The sequence below is a fragment of the Aulonocara stuartgranti genome (genome assembly GCF_965226115.1).
Source record: "Aulonocara stuartgranti genome assembly, chromosome: 10".
Classification (NCBI taxonomy): Eukaryota; Metazoa; Chordata; class Actinopteri; order Cichliformes; family Cichlidae; genus Aulonocara; species Aulonocara stuartgranti.
This window is the reverse complement of record NC_138946.1, coordinates 25702285-25726105: the sequence shown is the minus strand read 5'-3', so window position 1 is coordinate 25726105 and position 23821 is coordinate 25702285. Positions and strand designations below refer to the sequence as shown.

The 23821-nt window shown below is 37.4% G+C and overlaps 1 protein-coding gene across 3 annotated transcripts in view; it reads left to right on the top strand.

Annotated features, from left to right (window-relative positions):
* Positions 1-10413, top strand: part of LOC309715679 (seizure protein 6 homolog) — a 95208-nt gene extending 84795 nt beyond the window's left edge. The window contains exons 10-17 of one of the 3 annotated variants that reach the window (XR_014279267.1): positions 4066-4262; positions 5060-5254; positions 5745-5936; positions 6124-6318; positions 6512-6550; positions 6655-6763; positions 6848-8824; positions 8908-10413. Coding sequence is in view for 2 of the 3 variants with exons in the window: in XM_082548985.1 (XP_082405111.1) it covers positions 4066-4262; positions 5060-5254; positions 5745-5936; positions 6124-6318; positions 6512-6550; positions 6655-6763; positions 6848-7007 (1087 nt within the window). In the remaining variant the exon portion in view is untranslated. Of the gene's footprint in view, positions 1-4065; positions 4263-5059; positions 5255-5744; positions 5937-6123; positions 6319-6511; positions 6551-6654; positions 6764-6847 lie in introns of all 3 variants that reach the window. The other 2 variants (XM_082548986.1, XM_082548985.1) reach the window with 2 other exon arrangements.
* Positions 10414-23821: the final 13408 nt, after the last annotated feature.

Here is a 23821-nt window from a genome sequence, read left to right as displayed (position 1 = left end):
ACAGTGGTCGATTGTCAGAGAACACGGAGGTGTAAATTGCCCTCATAGTGTTCCAGCTAACCAGAGGGAGTACATTGCCACCCAAAGTCATGCAGCCCACATTCATTATTTGTGTCCAGGAGGAAAATCCTGTCCAGATTTCTTCAAAAAAAAAAAAAAAAGATCTACCCATCATTCTGGCCATATTGTGTTAAAATTTTATTTTGCATTATTTTTCACAGAAGCAAACCTCGTGGGGCTAATTAGATCTGCTTTTTGTTTATACTGTTAGTCAACATAAAATATTCAAGATTTATTCCTAGTCTGATTTTAACAGCAGTTTGTTTGCTCTCAGAGGAATTCTGTGGGGAGGTTCTGGGTAAAAGACAGAGTAGAAGAGAGGTCATTTGTTTCCCTTTATTATGAAACGCCGTCAATCACAGATAACATGGCCTTATCTCCTATTACAGTGTTTGTCCCAAAAAAGCTGAAATTGTCAGTGAGGATGTGGACAGGACCCCAATGTTAACTCGGGCAAGCCAAAAATAAGCAAAGATCAACCCTTTTTATTTGGCTGTTTTGAAAATGGCCAAACATATTCCAAAAGGGAACAAAACATATATCCAAAAACAATCACCACGACGATGGTAATAAGAGTATAAACTGGGTCTGAACATCGAAAAGGAGCAACAGATGCTCTGACAAACCAAAGTGGAGACAGGACTATGCATAAGGACTGTATATAAAGAATATAATAGGGCTGGGGGAAAAAATTGATACAACATAAAATTGCAGTATTTTGTGTGGCAAAATTATATCTATACAGGGACACCAAATATTGGTATTTTATTAAATATTGATTAAAAAAAAACCTCTGGGGATACTATGAACAAGATGGCTCATCAAATGCACCACCATCTTGAGATAACATTAGCTGAGCAAACTTACATTAAATCGGCTCAGCCAAATTACCATCAAACACTGGACATACTTGACAAAGTTTGCTCCTAATACAGAGCAAGGTAAGAAAGCTAATAGCTCAGTCAGACGAATGAAAATTAAACACCAACCTTATTCCATCTACATAAAATCCTCGGCTCCTTGGTGAGTGCATTGAATTTTTTAAACATTCTCCAACCTACTGCAGCTTGTGGTGACTGAATGTCTGCCCAGAACTTGAGTGTTGCACATCATGACAACTTAAGATCACAAGGCAGTTGCACAGATAGGAGGCAACCTTTCTGCAAACATCATAGTCTGACTTGGACTAACTTCAATCACTCTCAGAGAGATTGTCAACAGTTTGCAACTATAAATTAGTTCGCAACTAATTTATAAATGCAAACTGGTTACCAACAAGATAGGACTCGACTCAACTGCCTGCCAGCCGGTTACATTTGATTTATATTCCTATAGAACAACACATGGTTGAATAGGTGCAAATGTGGATTTCTGTTTATGTAAACAGCAACAGGTATGCGATTTTTGACAATTCATCATTTAATTGCTTTATTATCAGAAACAGATAGCATTCAGTTACAGACTGATATCAGGCTAATAGCAGGCAGTGGCAATATTTACAGCAGGTTTTAGTGACAGTGTTGGCATGTTTGACAATTTCAAGTAATTTATTGGATAAAACAGTATTTAATTTGGGTGATATAATTTGAATTTGAACAAAGGTGAGCACAATCACAGTATATGTTTTTGCTTCAAATCTTAAGGACCACTATAGTGACCACAAAACTATGACTCAGTAATATCATAAAACTGAGGTCATCATATAAAATAATGCAAAACTGGAGCCAAAAACTCAATCAAGAACATAATCCAGAAGCTAAAAGATACAGTAAGCAAATTTGGGGATCATAACAGCAAGTCAGCTGGTAGTTGCATTTTGTCTGTCCTCAGCATGCGATTTAAAAAAATCCTGTCATGTCGTTTCAATGGCTCATGTGTGCGTCAGTCACATATATCAAATCTGGTTGATCATGAGATACTTGAAACATTCACAAACATAAAGTAGCACAAAAATGCTATAAAAGCTGTAATTTATTACTTTAGTTTTCATTCATCTTTTAACATTAAATATTTATTACACATCTGTGCTCTTTATACGCAGCATTGTGCTGCTGAGATATTTTTTATTTATTTTTTTAGAGTGTTGGCATATGTTTGCTTGAAAGTTTTTTTGTCAGTATTAATAATCAGCTCATTAATGAGATTTTTTTTAAACATTTGAGAATAGCATATTATCTCAGAGCTTATTATTATTATTTATTTGTAACATATTCTTACTCATTTGTGTTCGGACAGTTGTTACACAACAGTCGCTTTTCTTATAGATGAGCTTGACTCAGAATTGGATATCTTAACAATATGGATATCTCTACAGTGTTACTGTAAATCTATTGCTCAGACAAATACATGTAGAAAAGACAAAGACACACCATTTAAGAACAAGCCGAAATTACATACAGCAGCTACAGAAACTGCACATTTTTGAGGCATAGTAATTTGAAACTTGTACTCTGAGCACTGTTTTCTCACCACACTTTGTGCCCTTGTTTTGTCACTTGATCTGGCACAGTAAACAGTGATGTGCAGTTTGCATTGGAGACGGCTGTAAAGACACCACTGCTGGGCTCCCATGAAGCATGTGATTGAAGGCATTGTGCTATTTTTATTCTTAATTTTTAAATGGTACAGTTCAGTGATTATTAACACAATCAAGTTAAGTCGTAAAAACTAGCTGCACTGCTATTTCGACACCAAATTTAGTCACGGGTAAGAGCAACCATTTTCTTGTCCTCTACAGCTTATATGACTACATTTCTTCCCCCCAGTATTCTTCATACTCTGTGTCTGATTGATGCTGATGTGATTACAAAGACATATGAATTTTCCAAATGGAAAAAGGTTAATGCATTTTTATGTTAATCAGTAACAGCGAAAAATCCGCCAAACTGTGACTTGACTACCGTATACTCAATCACACATTAACATCACAAACACACCTGTTTCTGTAGTTCTTCTATAATTCAGTTTTTGCTTGTATGGCAGCTTTTTGTAAAAGGCCGGTAGGACTATTCAAAAAGTAATTCCTTTGGATTATTTTGATGATATGCTCAAATACCCATATATGCACATCAGTATATATTCATGGGATGCGGGGTGGGGTGTTGGGGGGCGTCAGACAGACATGAATCATGAATAATTTAATGTTTACATTGCATCAGATGCATCTAATATAAACAAAATTGCAATTTTCCAAGTACTGCTGACACTGTCTAGTATCATCAGCTTGTGCTTTCATCAGCGTAAAGGGAGACAGAACACATTTACCAACTGAAGCTCTGTGCACAACACTCAGTGTCAGGTTTATATTGTTGATTGTCATTTATGCTTAGAAATATTTAACCATATATGCTTAGAGGTGTATAATCGATTGTGTAGTGATAGGATGTGTGATCCTTAGGAGTCTGCAAAGACTTCCTGTGCATTCCAGAGTGCTCTGGCATTCACACCCACACCCTGGGAGCATGGGAGAGGTCGTACCTTGTTTTATTGTTTTATGGTAGGATAAACATAGCTATGTCAGTTTTAGTCTAAGTGCCTTTTGTTTAGATGAACTGCTGGACTTCCAGGCCAGCAGGTTTAGGGAAGTTGTCTATGGGGTCACACTCTGACCCCCCCCCCCCCCACACACACACACACACATACTTACACAACGCACAGGCAAGGTACTCTTTGTGTGTATGAACCTATGCATATTCATATAACCACAATAAAAGGAGTGTTACAGGGAACCTGGCTGAGAGTCTGACAGAGGTCAAGTGGGTGGAACGACACTTGGCTCCAGGCAGGCCTCACGCATGCATGAGTAACACAAAGAACTTTGCCTACTTGTGTCTTGCTTTTGCTGTGTAGTAAATTGTCTTGAACGTTCCAGCGAATAGGTTTATGCTACAAACCTATCACTCAGCAAATACACCTCAGAGCCAGGGAACTCTGTCTGAATCTGCAAAGTTACTAAGGGGAAAACAAACAAAAAGTAACTCCTTTTTTTTGTGATGTCAATCCTAGTCTCCATTTGGGGAAGAATGACCTGCTGACCTTCTATGATGGTGATGACCTGACTGCCAACATCCTGGGCCAATACAGTGGCACGCGACCACATTTCAAGCTCTATACCTCCATGGCTGATGTCACTATTCAGTTTCAGTCTGATCCTGCCACTAACATCTACGGCTACAACAATGGCTTTGTAGTTCACTTCTTTGGTAAGACGGTGGTTTAGTTTCATTCCCTCTTAAAAAAAACCAAAACACTAATATTACATGCTTTTAATATAAGGCATACATTCTTCTAATTTTCTTGGGATTACATATATTGTATACTTTTTACTGTAAAAGTACCACAAGCAAGGGACCACAAATGGAAACAAATGTGGAATGTAAAATGTTACTCATATCTGGAACCTAACACATCATCATTTAGGGAACAGGAAAAAAAAGAAAGGTGTATTTGTTCCCCTGTCTCTTTGTTCCCCACTCTTGCTGTGCCTTTGTCTATCTGTCTTCTGGCTTATCCCAGGTGCACAGGATTAAATAACAACAAACACGAAACATAATAAAAGTGTTCACTTCAACATCAGCTGGTTTTACCTAACTCTTTGTGTTCCCCGCCATGTATGCTGCAGTTAGGGAGGCACAGATTGACTGGTGCCAAACCACATGCTGCGCTCCTCCTAGGAAACATCACAATTTTCTTCCCAAACAGTTTCTGTTTAGAGCACAAAGAAAGCAAAAAATCTGCAGTCGTATTTATTCCCTGCAGTGGGGGTTGCATATTAATGCTCGGCGTTTTCCTTGAGGATCCTCATTATTCCTTTTAGATCTAGATCTGCTCTAAACAATAAAAAAAATGTTTGTTATACAAGAAAATGGATTATTAGGAGAATATTTATATATCCTCAGTAACACATTGTCCTCACAATCTTTGCAAATCCTTTTTTAACAACCTGTCTCTTCCCTCCCATATCTGCGCTGCATGACACCAATGGCGCCAACGCCAACAGAGGTGCCAAGGAATGACACCTGCTCAGAGCTGCCGGAGATCACCAACGGCTGGAAGAGCATGTCGCATCCTGATCTCATACACGGCACTGTGGTCACCTACCAGTGCTACCCAGGATACACACTGGTTGGCTCTGAGATCCTCATGTGTCAGTGGGATCTCAGTTGGAGCGGTGATGTGCCAAAATGCGAGGAAGGTGAGAGGAAGCATATAAAACTTTGTAGTTTCTCTTTAGTCCACCTTGGGAGTTAGAATACGCCATCATTGGTCCAAGTCTCAGACCTTTTTGCTTAAATATTATGATAACATGGCTAATTATAGTCTTGTTACCATAATACCTGGTTAATTAGTTAGTTTGATGTAACTGTGTTATTCTGTGACTTCAACTTTAATACATAACATGAGGATGCATTGTCATGTGGCAAATAGTTAACAATATGACATTTAGGGAACAATATTTAGTGCAGCCGGTGCACTTCCTTTGCACAACAAATTCAATGTAATGTGCATATATGTAATTGCCCCTCATAATTTTTTAAAGGTTTTTCCAGTTACCCAAGAAAAAAAAATCAAAACAATATCAAATTGAATATTTTTCCTTGTTAATTATACTTTTTATCACTCCTGTACCAGCACCGGTGGCAGTAATAACTAATTATCATCACTTGTTTTTGGTGTTGCACCAGTGATGACATGCCAGGACCCCGGGAATGTGCAGCACAGTCGTAAAGTGATCACAGGCAGTCGCTTTGCTGTTGGATCGACTGTACAGTTCATCTGTAACAAAGGCTACATCCTGTCAGGCTCCAGCCTTCTAACCTGCTACAACCGTGATTCAGCTATGCCCAAGTGGAACGAGAGACTGCCCAAATGTGTCCGTAAGTTCCCTCAGTCAGAATAGCATAGATTCGCAGACATGCAATTATGCACGCCCACACTGTCAGCGATGTGCAGCTAAGCAATTATGAGTAAAAGGCAAAAATTACAATGTGTCACTGTTTTTACTGTACAAAGGTGCATGAAAATAATAATAGTCCTAATCAAATATATTGTACTGCTCCTCAGCTGAAAAGTATGAGCCATGCAGGAATCCCGGTGCAGCTTCCACCAGCATGCAGAGCTCTGAAAAGGCTTTTTATCAAGCAGGAGAGATGCTGACTTTCTCCTGCCACCCCGGCTATGAGCTGCAGGGTTATGCCACCATATACTGTGTTCCTGGACACCCGTCACAGTGGAATAGCACTCCTCCTGCCTGCAGAGGTAAACCACGTAACAAGCTTTTAAATACAGTCAAAATATACAAAAAGTAAAGCAGAATCTCAACAGTTTTAAGTGCTGTTTACAAATGCAGGTTCTTTTGATTCTTTTGGCCATAAAAATAAAGCATGCACTGTGATTCACATTGCATAAATATGGTCTACATACTCATTAAACTGCAATTATTTCTTGGTAGCGTCCTCGACACATTATGTAAATGAACGCAGACTAGATGGTAAGTCATATTTCAGTACCTTGCAGAATTGATTGATATTTATTTGTTGACAATCATTCACAGGGGTAATTACATGTTATGTCCTTTTTTTTTTCTTCTTCAAGTTGTTAATACAAATTATGGCACAGAAGGAACCAACATTGCCCTTGCAGTATTTATTCCAACTGCAGTCATCTTGGTGATTGTCCTTGGGATTTACATCTACTTTGCAAAGTAAGTAATGACTCAAAATTTTATGCGTTTCCCTTGTAATAAAGGCTTTACATGATGTTTCCTGTTTCTGTACTCTTTGCTCAGACTCCAGGGAAAGTCTATCAGAATGCCAATGTCCTCGCCACCGTATGACAACATGACAGAAGAGTCTGCTTTCGACAACCCCATATATGAGAGTGGAGTAAGTACAGATGTCATGAGCATGCAAGACGTGGATTCACAGAACACCAGCGTGCTGTCCTGATCTTTTCCCATCCGGATGTCATCCCATCGTCATCTCATGTCTCACCAGCAGAGGGCGCCCTCACACCTTTCGTCATCATGTCACTCATCACTGAGAGCTAGTGGTCTGAGCTGTGAGATAGGAACATTTTTCCTCACTTTACTCTGATGTCACATCTCATTTGCATCCTGGATTTCCATTCTATCCTCTCAGAGAAGTGAGAGTGCTATGTTAGAGCTCATAGTGGTAACTTTTACCCAACTTTTCCCTAAAAGTTGTGGTGCTGTGTAACGCTGATTTGGGGGCAACAGTAGACTAAATACAAAAACAAATTAAATTCTTTTTTTTAAAAGAGTGTTTTAGCGAGATTAAGAAATGCTTCAATGTGAGAGACAGTATAGATAAAGAACATTTAAATGTAATTTACCAACATGTATTTCCAATACTGCATAATAACATCATGCTATTGTCAACCACCCAGAAAGCATTGCTTTAAAATGGTTCTGTAGCAGAAATCCATTCACACGTTCAGGAACACTTTCAAAAGCCATTATTGTTACTGCATCTACAAATCTAACACCACAGTACAAAGGAGGCCTTTAATTTTCAACACTTTACATGTTGCCTCTGTACAGGTTTCATTTAAATATGGCTTTTAAAATTATTTGGAAATCACTCTGTTTTGTTTTGATTTACATTTTACACAGCATCACAATTTCTTTTGGAAATGATATAGTTGTATGTTTATCATGCTATATGCTGCAGTCCCCGTGTGTGTATAAAGGTACAGTTTGCTGTAAAATCTAGCAAATGAAATCTAGCAAATGAACTTGTGCTGTGACGTTAATTAGCCTTAAACTAGCATATACCTATAAAGTGTACTTTAACCTTTGTAGTGAGAAGAACCTAGAATTACATAAATGGCTATTTTTATTTAAAATAGATATTTAGTTTTTATACATATTCTCAGTCTTCTTGAGGGTATAGTTACCAGCTGATTCATAAGTCAAAAGGTACACAAAGTACATAATATATGCATAGGCTGTTGTGACAATAGTAATTCTATGACTCTATTCTCTCTTCTTTGCTCCTTCAGCACTGGCAGACTCATTCTAGATACTAAATCCTGTCATTATGTCCAGTTTGGCTGTACTGCAGAACAACTATGAGGTGAGGTCTCCTTCTGATTCTGAGATCTCATCTTACTCCAGTACCCCGACCGTTCAACGATCTGTTTTTGACTTTATCTCGATCCTGCCACTTACTCACTTTTTGTCTGAAGATTTTTTTTTCTCTTAAGAACCACTGGTTGGTGAGAATTTGGAAAGACATTGTCGGTCTGTCATGAAATATGTAACATATTGAGAATGAAATGCTAAATCATGTTTGTCTATACCTAAATAATGGATAACAGATAGGCTACTAGGGATGGGTATCGAAAACCGGTTCTTGTTGAGAACCGGTTCCCACTGTTTCAATTCCTTGGAATCGTTTGCCACTTTTAAAAACGATTCCCTTATCGATTCCAGTCGCCCCGAATGACGTCATCACGTTGAGTAGCGTCTTTTACCCAGTAGGAAACACGGCGCCTGAGCGGCACAAACGCTCAAAAGTTTGGTTACACTTTATGAGAAAGGATGACAACAGGGCAACGTGCAATACTTGCAAAGTAGAGATTTCATCAAAGGGAGGAAACACTACGAATATGCAAAAGCATTTGCTCAAAAAACACGCGATTGCTTTCAACGAATGTCGTGTTTTTGATCCGCTCCGGACTAGCGAAGCTCAACCCAGCAGCAGCGGTAGCGTTTCCACGTCCTCTCCCGTTAATACTGCAGGTAACTAATCAATTAGCATTGCATATTATGTTAGCGCGATTTACCTTATTACAAAACCTGCTATTACTGTGCGTTGCATTTAGATAACCATGATGAGAGAGACAGAGTCTGGCTGGCTCAGATGCTGGCAGTTCTCGCTGCAGTCTACCGGTAGCGTCTCCTTTCAGGCCAGGATAGACGAATGTCACCCAGCAGTGTCTAAGTTTGTGGTCAAAGGCTTGCACCCATTTGCCACAGCAGATGCCCCCGATTTCACTTTGGTAAGTGAATGTGTTTAATTGTAGGCAGGGACATTACTGGATATTCTTGTGTAATTGCTACAGAATAATTTATGTTAAACTTTGTTATTGCTACAGGAGAATATTTATTTTATTATTTTACATATACGTTTTTTTTCCTGGGGACCCTGTGACACCCCATTGAAGAGCCGTAGGCTGTGGATCTCTTAAGATCCCACTGTTGGGTTTGTAAGGCCATGTTACTCCTAAATTTCTATCTTGTTCAAAGAGAAGATATAAAACAAAGTTCTAAGCTAATCGACCTTAGTGTTCTCCTTTTTTAAAAATAAGAATCGATAAGAGAATCGATAAGGAATCGAATCGTTAAACAGAATCGAAAATGGAATCGGAATCGTTAAAATCTTATCAATACCCATCCCTATAGGCTACTTAATAAAAAAGAAATATCCCCTTGAAGATGCTTTGTCTATCACTGCATTTCAGTGAAGTTCACAATGTTGTGCTGTTATTGAACAACAATTTTATGTGTGGCTATAACATCTATGTATGTCATATGCAGACTTGTCAAACTTCTTTTTAGTATTGTCTTTATCAGCACCCTGCTTTACTGTTTATAAGTGACAATTGTTTACTCACTTTCATCAGAAGAAAAGTTAAAATGACCATAAGCTGATGATAGACTTTTTTTTTTTTTTTGGTAAAAGCTTTAGCAGTGGTATTTGAAAAAAAAAAAAACATGTAGTGGCAATCCATAGCTGCCCACCTAACAAACATTTCATAGGCTTTTTTTTTTTTTTTACTGTATCATTGCCATTGCAGCCTGTATTTTCTTATGTTCAGTTTAATAAAATGTCCAGGACTGATCACCAACACTTTATACATCATCTAACTACTTGCTTTCATCTAAGCTCGCACTGCTCATTTTGACAACATTGAATCAGAATGGTAATAACATCTATTAGAAAAGAGATTTGCTGTAATAATTAACAGCTGTATTATAAGGAGGAGCATATATGCACTTCACAAGCTGTACCACCCTCAATAATTTCCTGGGTTTTTTTAAAATTATTATTATTATTTTTAAGCAGATTGCCTTGTCTGATCTGTACAGGATGAATGAAAAAGGTTAAGAGTGTTCCATTTAGAGCACAAGTAAGAATTACTCAATTTCTTTGGACCATCTCTGCACTAGTCATCTTTTACTCCAATATTCTTTTTTTTTCTTTTTTCCTCCCCATTTTACCTATTTTGTGTATTACTGTAAATATGTCTTTCTCTCCACAGTCAAATCAGTTAATCTGTGGGACATCATGGTGATATTTTTCTAAAGTAAATTGTTGATGACTGTCAGTGATTGAATGTTTTCGAGTCCTTTTTATCGCCTCGAGTCAGTGGCAATTAGAGATTGGAGGAAATCTGGCTTTGATTGTTCAGCTCTGTTGGATACAAAGGCCCCATCCACCCAACAGACTTTGAAAAAAATAATTGCCATTATTACTTGCTTCACTTTGTATGAGTCTGCTATCTGTAAATAGACTGCCTGTCCAATATGAGTGCCTCACGACTGACTATAACCTGAGTCATCACATGTGAAAATAACAGGTACATGAAAGATTCATTCAAGATTCATTTACTTTCACTTATGATTCATTTCTATCTTAATGTTCATGATTAAGGGATTTAAGAAATGATCCTGGATATATTACTATGAGCATTTGTGTAGTTCTGACTGCATACGGCCTCAGAGGATTTCTCAAATACATGTTTTCATTCAGGAACCATTAGCTATGCATACCGCTCTTCTCCTATCACACTGTAAAGTCTGCCTTAAAGGATAAACATCAGCTAGCTAATTTGTGTATGTTACAAAGTGTAGTTGCACCACATCATTAGCATCCTAGGACAACAATCCTCAAAATCTAGTGAGTGCATACAGTAATCAGCTCACATCCTGATCCATGTCACTGAGTCACTGCTTTACAAAACAATTGAAATCCTGCAGTGTGCAAAATAAATCCCTGTGCAACAGATGGTTGTTTACTTGGGGTCATGTTGTGGTGCATCTGCCTGTGTTCAATTTTGTAGATAGATCTCATCTCCTTTGTGCAAATCCTTTCTGTTCTAACAAATCTTTCTTTCAGTATCACAGCTGCTGTGACCACATACAGGAAACTGCTTCATCTTTAACTATCTATAACCCTCTCAAAAAAATAAATTAAATTGTTACATAAGTATTGTCACTGACTCATTAATGACTAAACTTGTGTTTTAAACTCATAAAGAAGTCCTTACCTGATATAATAACAGGGCAGACACGTAACATTATATGTCACAAGTCAAAATGTTAGCTTTAAAAAGGGCCAAATGGAAAATGTATATTGTGTGGAACCACTGATTTTCACCACAGCTACAGCGGGATAAGGCCATATACTAGAAGCTGCAGCATAAGCATTTATGCTGCCACGTGTCGGCAATTACCAGAACTGAGATTATCAGCTATCTGTGCAACTGAAGCATGTGCGTTCAAATGAAATCGATGCAAAAATACTGTATTGCAGGCAACACCATATAAATGTCTCCATGCATTTGTGCACCTCTAGATGGCAGCATGATAACAAGACATGCACATGAGGTACTCACAAGCCTTTGTGATGAGCATGCTGTAGTTCTCATCCAACTTATATTAGTGAATTATAACTCACAGTGTATTTGTTTCCTCTTCACATCTTCTTATGAAGCATTTGTATATATTAAAACAACCCATCTCTGGTGTGTGTGTTCCTCAAACCCCACTAGAGGCCTGAGGTTATTAGCTGTTCCTAGGGCTTCACTCTTCCATTGAGGTTTGGGTTTTACAGCTCCCAATGCCGCAGGACCACTGCAGAAATGCATATATACATTGCCAGTTACACCAGTGGACCATGGGCCTTCTCCACAGGTGAGGCATGGACAACCAAGGGAAAAATATGTATAATAACTAATTATATATATATATATGATTTATAAAATAGACACAATAAGATAAACATAAGCACTTTGTTGTTGCCACCGTGCTCAACATCAATCCTATTTCTATTGTTAACTGGAAAAGCAATGGGATGTGTAAGGGTTGTGAACTTCTTCTTAAATGGGACATGCCAGAAAGGATCCCAGAACCAATGAATAAGATGAACAGTTTTGATCATGACGTCTTACTCATTAGCATTCAAATAGCTGAGTATGGCTGTGCACAGCCTCTGAAACCCTCTGAGTGCACTCAGAGGGTTTTTGTGAGGACCACAACTAGAGTAGCAGTAGTAGCAGATCTGACAGCCTCAAATGAAAAGATCTGACTTGCACTGCAATACGAAGAGTCGGTTATGTTGTTTAACAAAAAAATAGGAAGAGCCCACTTTAAATAAGTAGCAACAATAGTAATGAGTAAACAATATAATGCAGTTATATCTAAAATACAAGCATTTTGTTTATTCTAAACTATCAGAGGGAATGAGACTATATTTCTATTAAAATACATGAGGGGGTTACCTGATATTTGGGGCTTTTTGATATACTAGTTAAACAAATGAAATGCCTGCTAAAAAAAAGTCAATTCCCTGTGTATATTTGATCACTCACACAGTAAAGACAAAGTATTTCTGCTCAATATAATCTACGTTTGACCTTTTTTTATCTTATCTTATCTGTGCAATTCCTGGTGGTTTTTCTATCATGTCAGATTATTCTTAGACTATGATCCTCTATTTTGATTGAATGATGGTTAAATGTATCTAATAAAATAAACATGTGCTTCAACCCAGAAGATTTATAACCATGTCAAGATTTTGTGTTTTTGTGCTTATGTGTATAAGAACCTGTTGTTTTTTTGTTCTTTCTTTCTTTTTTTCCTGTTCTCAGTAAATCATTTGGAAGCAGTCACCCATGATTTCAGCTGAGCTTTCACTCTGATGCTGGGGACATGGAGCAGCTTGAGCCATTAAAATGTAAATTGCCTGTGCAGTCTGAGGAAGAGGGCCAGAACAGGGATCTACTCATGCATTATGTTGTTGTCTTTACTTTACACGTTAATCATTGACAGAACAACGCAGTGTCTGCTGTCAGGGACAAGAAAAAGAAGAAAAAGAAGAAGGAAGGTACTGAGAAAAGTATAAAAATGCACATATGCAAACATGGCAGTGCTGGGGTTTTAATGCTTTGCATGTATTCATTTTAGAAAAGGAGTGACAAAATAGTAAACTTCTCCTAATGAAGTAAAACACATAGATTGCACATACGATGGAGGTGGCCACCTTGGCATGTTTTTGCCACCATGTTGGCATTTTTTGGCGCCACAAGCAGTCAATATTTGGAGATCTTAGAGGAATGCTAATATATTAGCTAATGCTAAGGTGTTCTTTTAGCAAGCTGCATGCAGCACATACACAAAATAGAGACATAAACATATTAGATATTTCCATTTAAAATGGCCAAAGGGATGCCACCACAACCTGCACAGTGGAGAGGTCCAGAGCATGGGAGGTCAACAAGGCAGCTTCAGCTACAGCTGCTTGTGTCAGCACAGCTGTCAGTCTAAGTAGCTAACTAACTTTAAGCCTTATTAGCATCCAAAAGGAGGAGTCCATAAAGGAAGGGGGGGACTGTGTGTTGTCAGCATTGCAGGCACGTCTAGTGTATACAGCAGTCAGCCTCACTGCGCACAGAATACATTCAATGTACAGAGGATTTTATATTCTAGCATCCGATGAGCCAATACCAATTGTGGTGGTAAAACGTATAAGTGCTTTTGTATACTTTTTTTTTTTTTGCATCAGTCAGCAGCATGACTGTCCTTTGTTTGGACTTGGTTATCATCAATGAGGAGTTATTTTGCTAAAACTCCAGCAGATGGCAATCTACTACTGAGTCTGCTGTGAAAAGAAGGTCGACATGATGAAGACCGTCACCAACACTCACTACTTCTACAGTGCACTCGTGGTGGGCTCACAATTAAACTGAAATGCCCTGCCTACAATCCAATGGAGACCTGGACATGGCAATTAACCCACTAATACTGCAGACCATTAGACCTCCCTCTCTGTGTCAGCAGTCCCAGTGCATACAGTACACTTACTAACAGACTGGGTATAAATGACAAAAGATAGTTTAATGTAATGACCCGTTTGAGAGTCTAGGGTACAGTGTGCACTCATCTTTGTTAAGCTGCAGCTGGTTATTTACGCAGTAGAAATGCATTTCAAGACAAATTTCACTTTTACCTAAATTGTATGTATTCAAATTAAAATAATTAGGTTTCCAGATGTACAAACACTATCATATGGAGATGTACACTATAAGAGATTAGTATTTCAGTAATATTATCTTAGGAAAACAAATTATATTAGCTACTGCATAATATTTGAAATTTAATTGAGTATTTAAAGCTTTGACATTTGTCTCTGAGACTTCTTTCCCCACCTGTTTTAGCTGAGATAGACAGGCAGCTCTCCCTTTTAATCTGATGTTTGTGACTGCAGTGGAGAAGAAACAGCAAATAAGCAATAAAACTACTACACACTGTCTCACATCTCTTGCTTTTCTCCTCACAAACCTTACTTAATCTTATGTAGCCTTTAAGCAAAACAATAAGTAGGGAAGCACTTTGTTTATCAGTAACAATACTAAAATCTTTTTTTCTTTCTCTGAATGAAAGCATCCGACTTGAAACAAATGCAACCACCAGACTTAAGTAACATAAGTACAGTTTTACTTCACTGACATTAAGCGTAAAGGGAGGGAATATGAAAATGAATACTCAAAGAGGCTTCCTCTTTTTTCTTTATCCCCTCAGTTCTAGTTTTCATGTAAAACTATCTTTAATCTGCTACAGTGCTGCATTTGTTACAGTCCCTGGGGACCAGTAGCTGATGAGGCAGGCAGCCATGTCATATCGCTCAGACAGGACTCACGGTTGTTATTACAAACTGCAGCCTCAGGAAGCCATTTTGCGCAAAACAAAGGGTAAAACCCTCCAAGCCTCTGGTATTGCTTGATGTGGCAAGATGCCAAATCTCACTCTCCAGCATATGCAGGGGGTCTGGGCTTCCCTAGCACACGTTGATCACTGAGAGTCGTGTAAACAAAGAACTGCCTGAATTAGATATCATCTTCAATCTCCAGAGCCACAAATGATTTTCCTAGCAGAAACTATAAACTAATGTAAAGTCAAAGGTGAAAATGTGCAGGAAAAACACCTTCTTCTGTGATTATCTTGATTTATTTTGACTTATAAGGAAGAGCTTAATAGTATGCAGTATTTTTATACTTCTTATCATAGAACCAGATGATTACAACCAAGTAACAGGACGGTTCTTTAAGTAATTAAAACCTTATTTGCAAGTGGGATTAACCGGTACTCTTTAGAAAAGATTGTACTCTGTATGTTGAGTATTAGAAAACACACAGCTTTATTGTTGCATCGTTTCAGTACAGTACAAGGATGTAGCCTTACATGCTGCTTATAGAGTTTGTCTTCACCTCTTCCTTTAGCACTTCTAGTTCTGTAGCACTTGTAACCAAATATCTTGACCTTTCACATATTATGATCTTGTGAAATACATACATACATACATACATACATACATACATACATATATATATATATATATATATATATATATATATATATATATATATATATATATATATATATATATATACCATATATATATATATATATGGTGTTTTAATGAGAACTTTAATTATTTTCTAAAATGAATATAAGGATGCTGGGAGCCTCCTTTGAAACTAGTTGTCTTGTGAATCCATATGGTGTACCCGAACCATGAAGGTGACAAGGCAGAGTTATGCATGGAAATTAATGTTGAAAGGAATAAGAAGATGTGCATGGTTGAGTGGATGTTTTGAAGACTATGTAAAAAGGATAGATGATGATGATAACAATGGTGGGGATACGCTGAGAAGCTGAGGCAAACAACAAAGAGTGGCTAACTTTAGTTAATGTGAGCTTTGTAAGCTCTGCTACCTTTAGAGGTGCAAATGTTTCGTATTTTGTAAAATCAAAATGTATTTATACAAGCTGAGAAAAATAATTTATGATTAGAGTTTTTAATGATACTGTGGTGTAAACATAGGAAGTGATATTTGATTTCCCAAAGACTATGAAACCATTGGGTCAGCACCTTCTCGGTATATTCAAGCAATGGTACATGCTGGTCAGTTTCAATCGCTGACTATGTGTGCAGCTTCCCAAGTGTGTTACTTTTGTGCAAGCAGATAGCCTTAAAGTGTTAATGTGTAGGTGTATGTGTGTAAGGCAGAGAAATCACATCAATGTATTATCTGAGGTAGAGCAAGATAGGACATGTCTTCCAGGATGCTGGGCAGGCTTGAGATTGAGGGGTCTGAACAGAGAAGGTACAAAAGCGAGAGAGCCAGAGGGCGGAGGCGAGTGGATGAGCCGGTGAGATGATAATGCAGCATGACACCTCTGAAATGAATCCCTGGTTACCATGGCAAAAAAAAAAAAAAAAGAAGAAGAAGAAAAGATGGGACAGTCGCTCAGGAGCCTCAAATAAAGCCAGCTCTAAATGATATTTGATTAGTATTTAGATCATGTTCCTGTTCAGCAGAAGCATTTTGTCAGCTGTTTGTGCACAAGTACCTCCAGTTTTGTAGTTACTATTAGTGATCCCTTTTGATTCAGTGATATGTAGCATGGTTTGAATAGATGTTTGTTGTTTAAGAAAATCTTTTTTTATTCTTTATTCACATGGTCTTGGATGTTTTTGCTTTCAGAGTGAGATTTTTGGAGAGATAAATTCAGTAGTTTCTATTAAAAGTATTAAACATGTTGCTGAATACGGAACCAGGAAGACTTAATTCTATTTCTTTCATTCTTTAGCCTTGTCATTCACCCATCAGAAATGTAATTATTAACCACATATGTACTTCTTTGAATGTTTTCAAAGCAGCATGTCTGTGCATTGTCATATCATAGCTTTTCCAGCCTACATGTAAATTTGCAGCATTTATTTATGTACGTCAACATGTAAAATAGATTTTATTTGATCTATTTGACAGTCAGCTGGGGCATCTTTACATATCGTTGCATCACAGAGAAAAGGAAAAAAACATGTATATAGTAATTTGGCTTTTTGTGTATCCAGTGGAGTGTACAAAAGGTCATATTACCAAAGTCAATATAAAGTATAGCGATGACATTTTTTCAGAACACATTGCAGTTGCTGAGTAATGTAAAGTAAAGCACAGCAAATGTCACAGCTATTTGGAAGCAATATTCCATTATGTCTGAATTACTGAATTGCATAAATGTCAGGTAGAGTGTATAGCAAAGTTGGATTGGTGCTGTAGGTAGACTATCCTGTATGTAATAGACTGTGTGCCTCATGTCCAAACTGCTGGACTCTTTTCGCTGCTGCACTTGCACTTCTCGGTTTTCTTGTCTTCTTAGACTGCTGACCAACCCTGAACTAATCACATCTGACTGCTATCTGTCTCCATCAATTACATACTAGGCGCCTCAAGCTCTTCTGCTTCAGTGCTGTGAAAGAGGCCGTACAATGCTACAAGAGACTCTTGCTGATTTGACTTTACCTGCTTATTCCTATAGAGTGCCTCTAGTAATGACGATCTGGGAGCAGAAGGGCAGGGAGGTGGAGCTGACTTTGATAGAAGTGGTTCTAGTGGGTGGTGGTGGATGGTATATGTGTATGTGTGGGTTTGGGTCACTCACACTGCAAACACAGATTGACAATCGCTCACTCACACTATAGTCAGTCAGTCAAACAAGTTATTGGCTTTCCTGACCAGCTTTGGACTGTTGGAGGAAGCACAAACACAAAGAATAGGCAAACACGGGTCAACTGAGCTGGGTAATAACTGAGCAGTATTTTCTTAATAAATGTTAAATAACTCCTGTAAAAGATTTACAATGCAATGCGCAATCATAATTAATGGTGTGTGTTAACAACTTTTTCGTTTGTTGCTAATTCTCACTGATAACCAGCTCAGTGTGTTTCTGTTATGAACAAGTCTGTCTTTGGTAGCTGATGCCAAACCAAGTAATAATTCAGCTAACTCCACTGAATCTTTCTTTCTTTCTTTATATTTGATCTCTTACCATACACCATCCTGGACATTCCTCTTATTCATTGCCTGTCTTCTACTTGCTCACTGTCTGGCCGTGTTGCATGTACAGGAGATGTCTGACAGAGACAGATTACTCAGTCACAGCTTAAAGGTGACTGCCTTGCTCTGTGTTCCCAAAAGCGATGGATCATTTGAATCCATCATGGGCAGCAGCTCTGGTCTCTATATAGACAGAGCACATGAAAGAGACAACAACAAAAAAGGCAGGGGGGAGGGGGTGGGGGGCTAGAATTTGTTGGCAAGAAACAGGGAGATAAAGGGGAAGCATGGAAGACTGCAGGAGAGTTTTGTGCTGCAAATACTGAGAAGCGCTAGAGCAGTGATGGAATGGAGAGAAGAGGAAAACGAGAGCCGCTGAAGATCATCACCACTGGTCATAGCGTATGGAGCCTTCTACTTGAGAAGAGTGTATGGGGGTTGGGTGTGCTTTGAGGCATTTATCATTATTGGCTCACACCTCCATCCCTTGCCCAACCTGATATCCCTCCTGCCGTTGACATAAATCATGATTTTTCCATAATAGGTCTCCTTTCTGCCATGTGGGGAAGAATGTGCAGTTCCCATCGATTTTAGCCTCTGTTTCTCCTTCTTCCCACACATCAGCTCACAATAATGATGCATATCCATTATCAGCCATTTGTTTTGATAGGTAAAGTTTACTTTTACAGTATATGGCCTAATTTGGATGAATGAGGTACTAAGGGGAGTAAACAGTGCTTAGTTTGGGAAACTTGTACAGCTATCCTTTTCTTTGCTAATATCCATTACCTGTCCATGTATTAAGAGATATAGTTGTTTGACAGAGCTGCATTTTAACTCAGTATTTCGGGATGCTTATATTAGCAGGGAGGAAGTATACTCTTTGTTTTTCAATGGTAGCTCTGAATCAAAATCAGCACTTAAATCATTAAAAGTCATAAATATTTCATTTGAGATCGTTTTTATAATTAAACATTAAAATTTAATACATTCTTTAATATGTTAACCAGGAGGGACTACAAGACTATATTTTACAAGTGGTGATTAATCACTTAGGGGCAAATGTATTTTCAAATTATACTATAATTAATCATTTAGTCATTTTGTTTCAGTTGTGGCTGAAAATATATGAATAAGAGTGGAAAGAAATTTCCACTCAAGGAATGTGATTTTATTAACAAAAAGTCTTTAATTAAAAATACTGCACATAACTCACAAAGGATGACGGAGCTCCTTTGTTTCTGTTATACAGACACTGACTCTCTGTGCTATCGAATCAGCCAAGTGCTGTTATCTCATGCTTGATGTGTGTTACAAGACATCTGGTTAATAGAACATTCAGAATGCCTGCAGAACTTAACAGAGGCTTGATTTGTGAATACTCATTCGTACCCTCCAGCAGTTTCACGCCTTGTATGCCAATCCAGAGTCATTTGAAGACCAGTCATGTAAGAGAGTAAAGTGTGCCAGCATGTTAGGCTGAAGCGCCTATTTTGGAGGCAATGTTTAAATATTAATTAACTTTAGGTATTGATTTTCCTTTACTTCTTTATGAACTGTGTTATTTCTTACTTAGTAGGTAAAGTAATTTCCAAGCTATTCACTTTTTTACCCCTTTTAATAAACACTCATTGGCCACTTTGTTATTAAGAACATTTTGGTCATGCTGACATGACAGCATCATGCTGTTGCTGCAAATTTGTCACCTGCACATCCATGATGTGAATTTTCAGTTCCATTACCTCCCAGAGATGCTCTGCTGGATCTGGTGACTGTGAGGGGCACTTGGACACAGTGAACTTGTTGTCATGTTTAGGAAACCAGTTTGAAACTGAACTTTGTGGAATTTTGCATTATCCTGCTGGAAGCAGTGATCGGAAGATGGGTACACTGTGGTTCTAAAGGAATGAACACGGTTAGCAACAATACCTTAAAATGATGTGCAGTTGGTAATAAAAAGCCCAAAGTGTGCCACAAAATGATCCCCCATAGCATTACACCACCAGCTGCGGCCTGAACCATTGACGCAAGGCAGGATAGATCCATGCTTTCATCTTTTTTTTCCTTCTTTTTTTTTAACAAATTCTGACTCCATCATCTAAATGTTGCAGAAACTAAGACGTATCAGACCAGGCAATGATTTTCTGGTCTTCCCCTCTCCAGTTTCCCGTTCTTAGTTGACAGGAGTGGGGTTTTCTGCTGCTACAGCCCATCTGCTTCAAGGTTTGATGTTGTGAATTTAGAGATGCTTTTCTGCATATTTTGGTTGTATCAAGTAGTTACCTGACCAGGTCTGCATTTCTAAATGCACTGAATTGGTGTCATGTGATTGGCTGATTAGATATTTACATGAACAAACATTTGAACAAGTGTATGTGACATAGTAGCAGTTGAGTGTAGCTGTCTCACACTTTTCTCTAGCTTGCACTGTATAGAAAATTATATAACTTCTATCATATTCTCACACGTTTCACACAGGGCCAAAAAGGGTTGGCTAACTTTTTCTCTTAATAAATGATATCCACCTTTAAAAACTATCTTCAACATTGATAACCCTTGTATTTACTCAGGTTATCTTTGTCTAATATATACAAATGCAGCATATACAAAATATACTGGAATATAAAGCACTATAAATTCTAAAATAAAATAAAGAATTTTTATATTTGTGTAGTCAGATTTGTCTTGTGTCCATTTTACACCTCAAACATATGATTTGAAATTGTGAATTTAAACAGCATTAACAATGATGCATTTATTAAGGCAGTTTGTTTAAAAATATATCAGTAGCTGGTGAGGTGGTGATTAACTTCAACTAGAAAGACTAGAGAAATGGGAGTGTAGATGAGCCAGAATAGATTCTTGGCTGGATCATTTGATGATGCCTGAGCTTAACTGTCTAAGAGGGGATTAAGTATGAGGTCCATACATATAGCGCCTACATAAATGATTGCAGGGTTAATTGCATTGTTCTGTGCCTTTGGGTAATGGACTGTATTGAACTAATGATAAAGCATGAGCTCCAAAGCTTTTGGTTTTTGCATCCCAGATTTCCATGCTTCTCTGTCACAGCTCTTTCCAAGATAACCTAATTAAGAAGAAAATTCACTCTTTTGATAATTAGCCTACTAATAGTTATTACATATCTTCCAATGAATATTATGGTAACGGGGTAGTGCATCCAAATCTTTTGAAAAACCCCACTGTGGCACTATTCCCGTGCTACAGAAAGTCATCATGACTACTGTATCTACTGTGGAAAAAGCAACAAAAAACAACAACAAAAAAGGGAGATATTTTTCTTTCTTTCTTTCTTTCTTTCTTTCTTTCTTTCTTTCTTTCTTTCTTTCTTTCTTTTTGATTGTGCAGTCTTGTTTTTGAGACCTGGGGGGCGTTTTTCACCTGTTCACAAGTCATTAGACAGAGAACACTAACATTAAGCTATTCAGTCAGGATTATAGCTGAATCAATCCATTCAGCAAAATAAATAAAAATATGATGCATTTTACTGCAAATGATATCACAGAGAATTTCTATATATAACTGTATATAATTTTAGTATATAATGTTTTAGTATATGAAAATATATATGAAAATATATATGAAAATTGTCATATACTAAAATTATCTATCTATCTATCGATCGATCGATAGATAGATAGATAGATAGATAGATAGATAGATAGATAGATAGATAGATAGATACTGTATACATATATTATGATTGATTGATATATTGACTGATTATTCCTCTTATAGTACTAAAACATCTTTATTACATTTGAACTAGTCAATGCACTACATGTACATTCATTTATTCATATGATGATTAAGAAGAAGGGCTTCTGTGGCAGACATAAGTGGATCATTATCAAACCAGAGAAACATCAACAGAGTAATGAAGGGCACTACATCAGAGGTCCAGCAACAGTTCACAACCTCAACAAGCCCCGTACTGCAGTCTCATAATGACTACAGTGTTTAGTGAAAATGCTAATCGGCTGATAACACGACCATTTTGATTGTCTTTTAATTAGAACATACCTAAACAGAGTGACCACAAAAAAATAACCATGAGACTTTTTGAAAAGCTCTTAATTGAAGCTCTTATTAATTAAGAATCAATTCATCTTTAGACTTTGAACAAGTTGCCTTTTTCACTTTCTTACTTATGCTTCCTTTTACATTGTAAATGTTATGGACTTTTTGTCTTTTACTGAATAAAAGGGGAACAAATTTTTAAAAGCTGGTGCTGGCATTTATATTTTATGTCTCAAGTTAGGGTAAATAGTTATAAAAGCATTAATATACAGGAAAGTTCAAATAACAATAATGTGTTGAGAAGAAGATAAGAAGACCAACTAAATGCTGTAACTGTCAAAGTACTTCAATCACACAAAGGAATTGGAGGCAGGAGGTGTTGGAGCAGTAAATGGAAGGGTTATTATGGCAGATTGTGGGGCCTAAGCCTTGTTGCCTCTCCACCTGCTCTCTGTGCTTTTTTTTATAGTGCACAGAAAGCCTCCTCACCTCTAATGGCAGTTTACAGAATGTTTGCCCACAACCAAAAGTGTCATAATTTGCTCTAACCACCATAATTATGCCATTTATTTTTTTTTTAGACATAAACTATATTAAATGGGAACAACAACAGTATCTCTAATTATAACTTGTAATGGTTGTTGCACAATAGCTGTGTTTGAATTGTTGCTCAACTACAGTAAATTTCACCCTCAAAGTATAAGATGCCTCCAATTTTGCGAGTGTAAACGAAAACAAGGACAAATATTTCACTTCTGACAAAAGCTGTAGACAATCAAGGGAACAAAAGCTGCAACATTGTAAGTGTGTTGTCTACAGTCTTACAAAAGGTCATTTTTAAAGCAATTTAAGGGTTAAAGACTCACTTGAATGCTCTTTGAAAAAGGTCAGACGTTGCTATTTTAATCTAATTTACCTTGAGGAAATATTCTTGATTCTTTAATTTTCCAAGAAAGAAAATCAGAGTTATATCATCAACCTTTGTTTCACTTAAAGGACGATGTGTTAATGTTTGTACACATATTCTCAGGCTGGCTGATACATAAGGTACTCTCTGCAAACTACACACCTTTCCAATTATTTGGGTGTTAAAATTCAGACAGCAAGTTTGCAAATTATTTCTTCTCCTCTTGTGTGGCTTATAGAGCACTTAGTCAGCCATCCTGGCTTTGCTTCATTTAGTGGAAAAATAAACATGATGACAACAAGCATGAAATATATCAGTTCATAAATATAGTTTGACTGTAAAAATAACCAAGAGGGTGTATTCAGTGAAAATGGATGGATGGATGAATGGATGGATGGATGGATGGATGGATGGATGAATGGATGGATAGGATTTGTAGACTCTTTCCCAAATCATTCTGATTGTGTATCATTACCCATATAAACTATTGTCTTCCATCAACACTAAATTTTTTTGCTCTTGTTAAAGACAAAAAAAAAAAGAGCAAAAGAGTATTAAGACAAAATTTATGATTGTTCCTTTAACCAGAAAAAAGTATATAAAATATTTCATAAAATATGATGTGCTCTGGTAATCATTAACACATGAAATTAGCCTTCAGGGTGG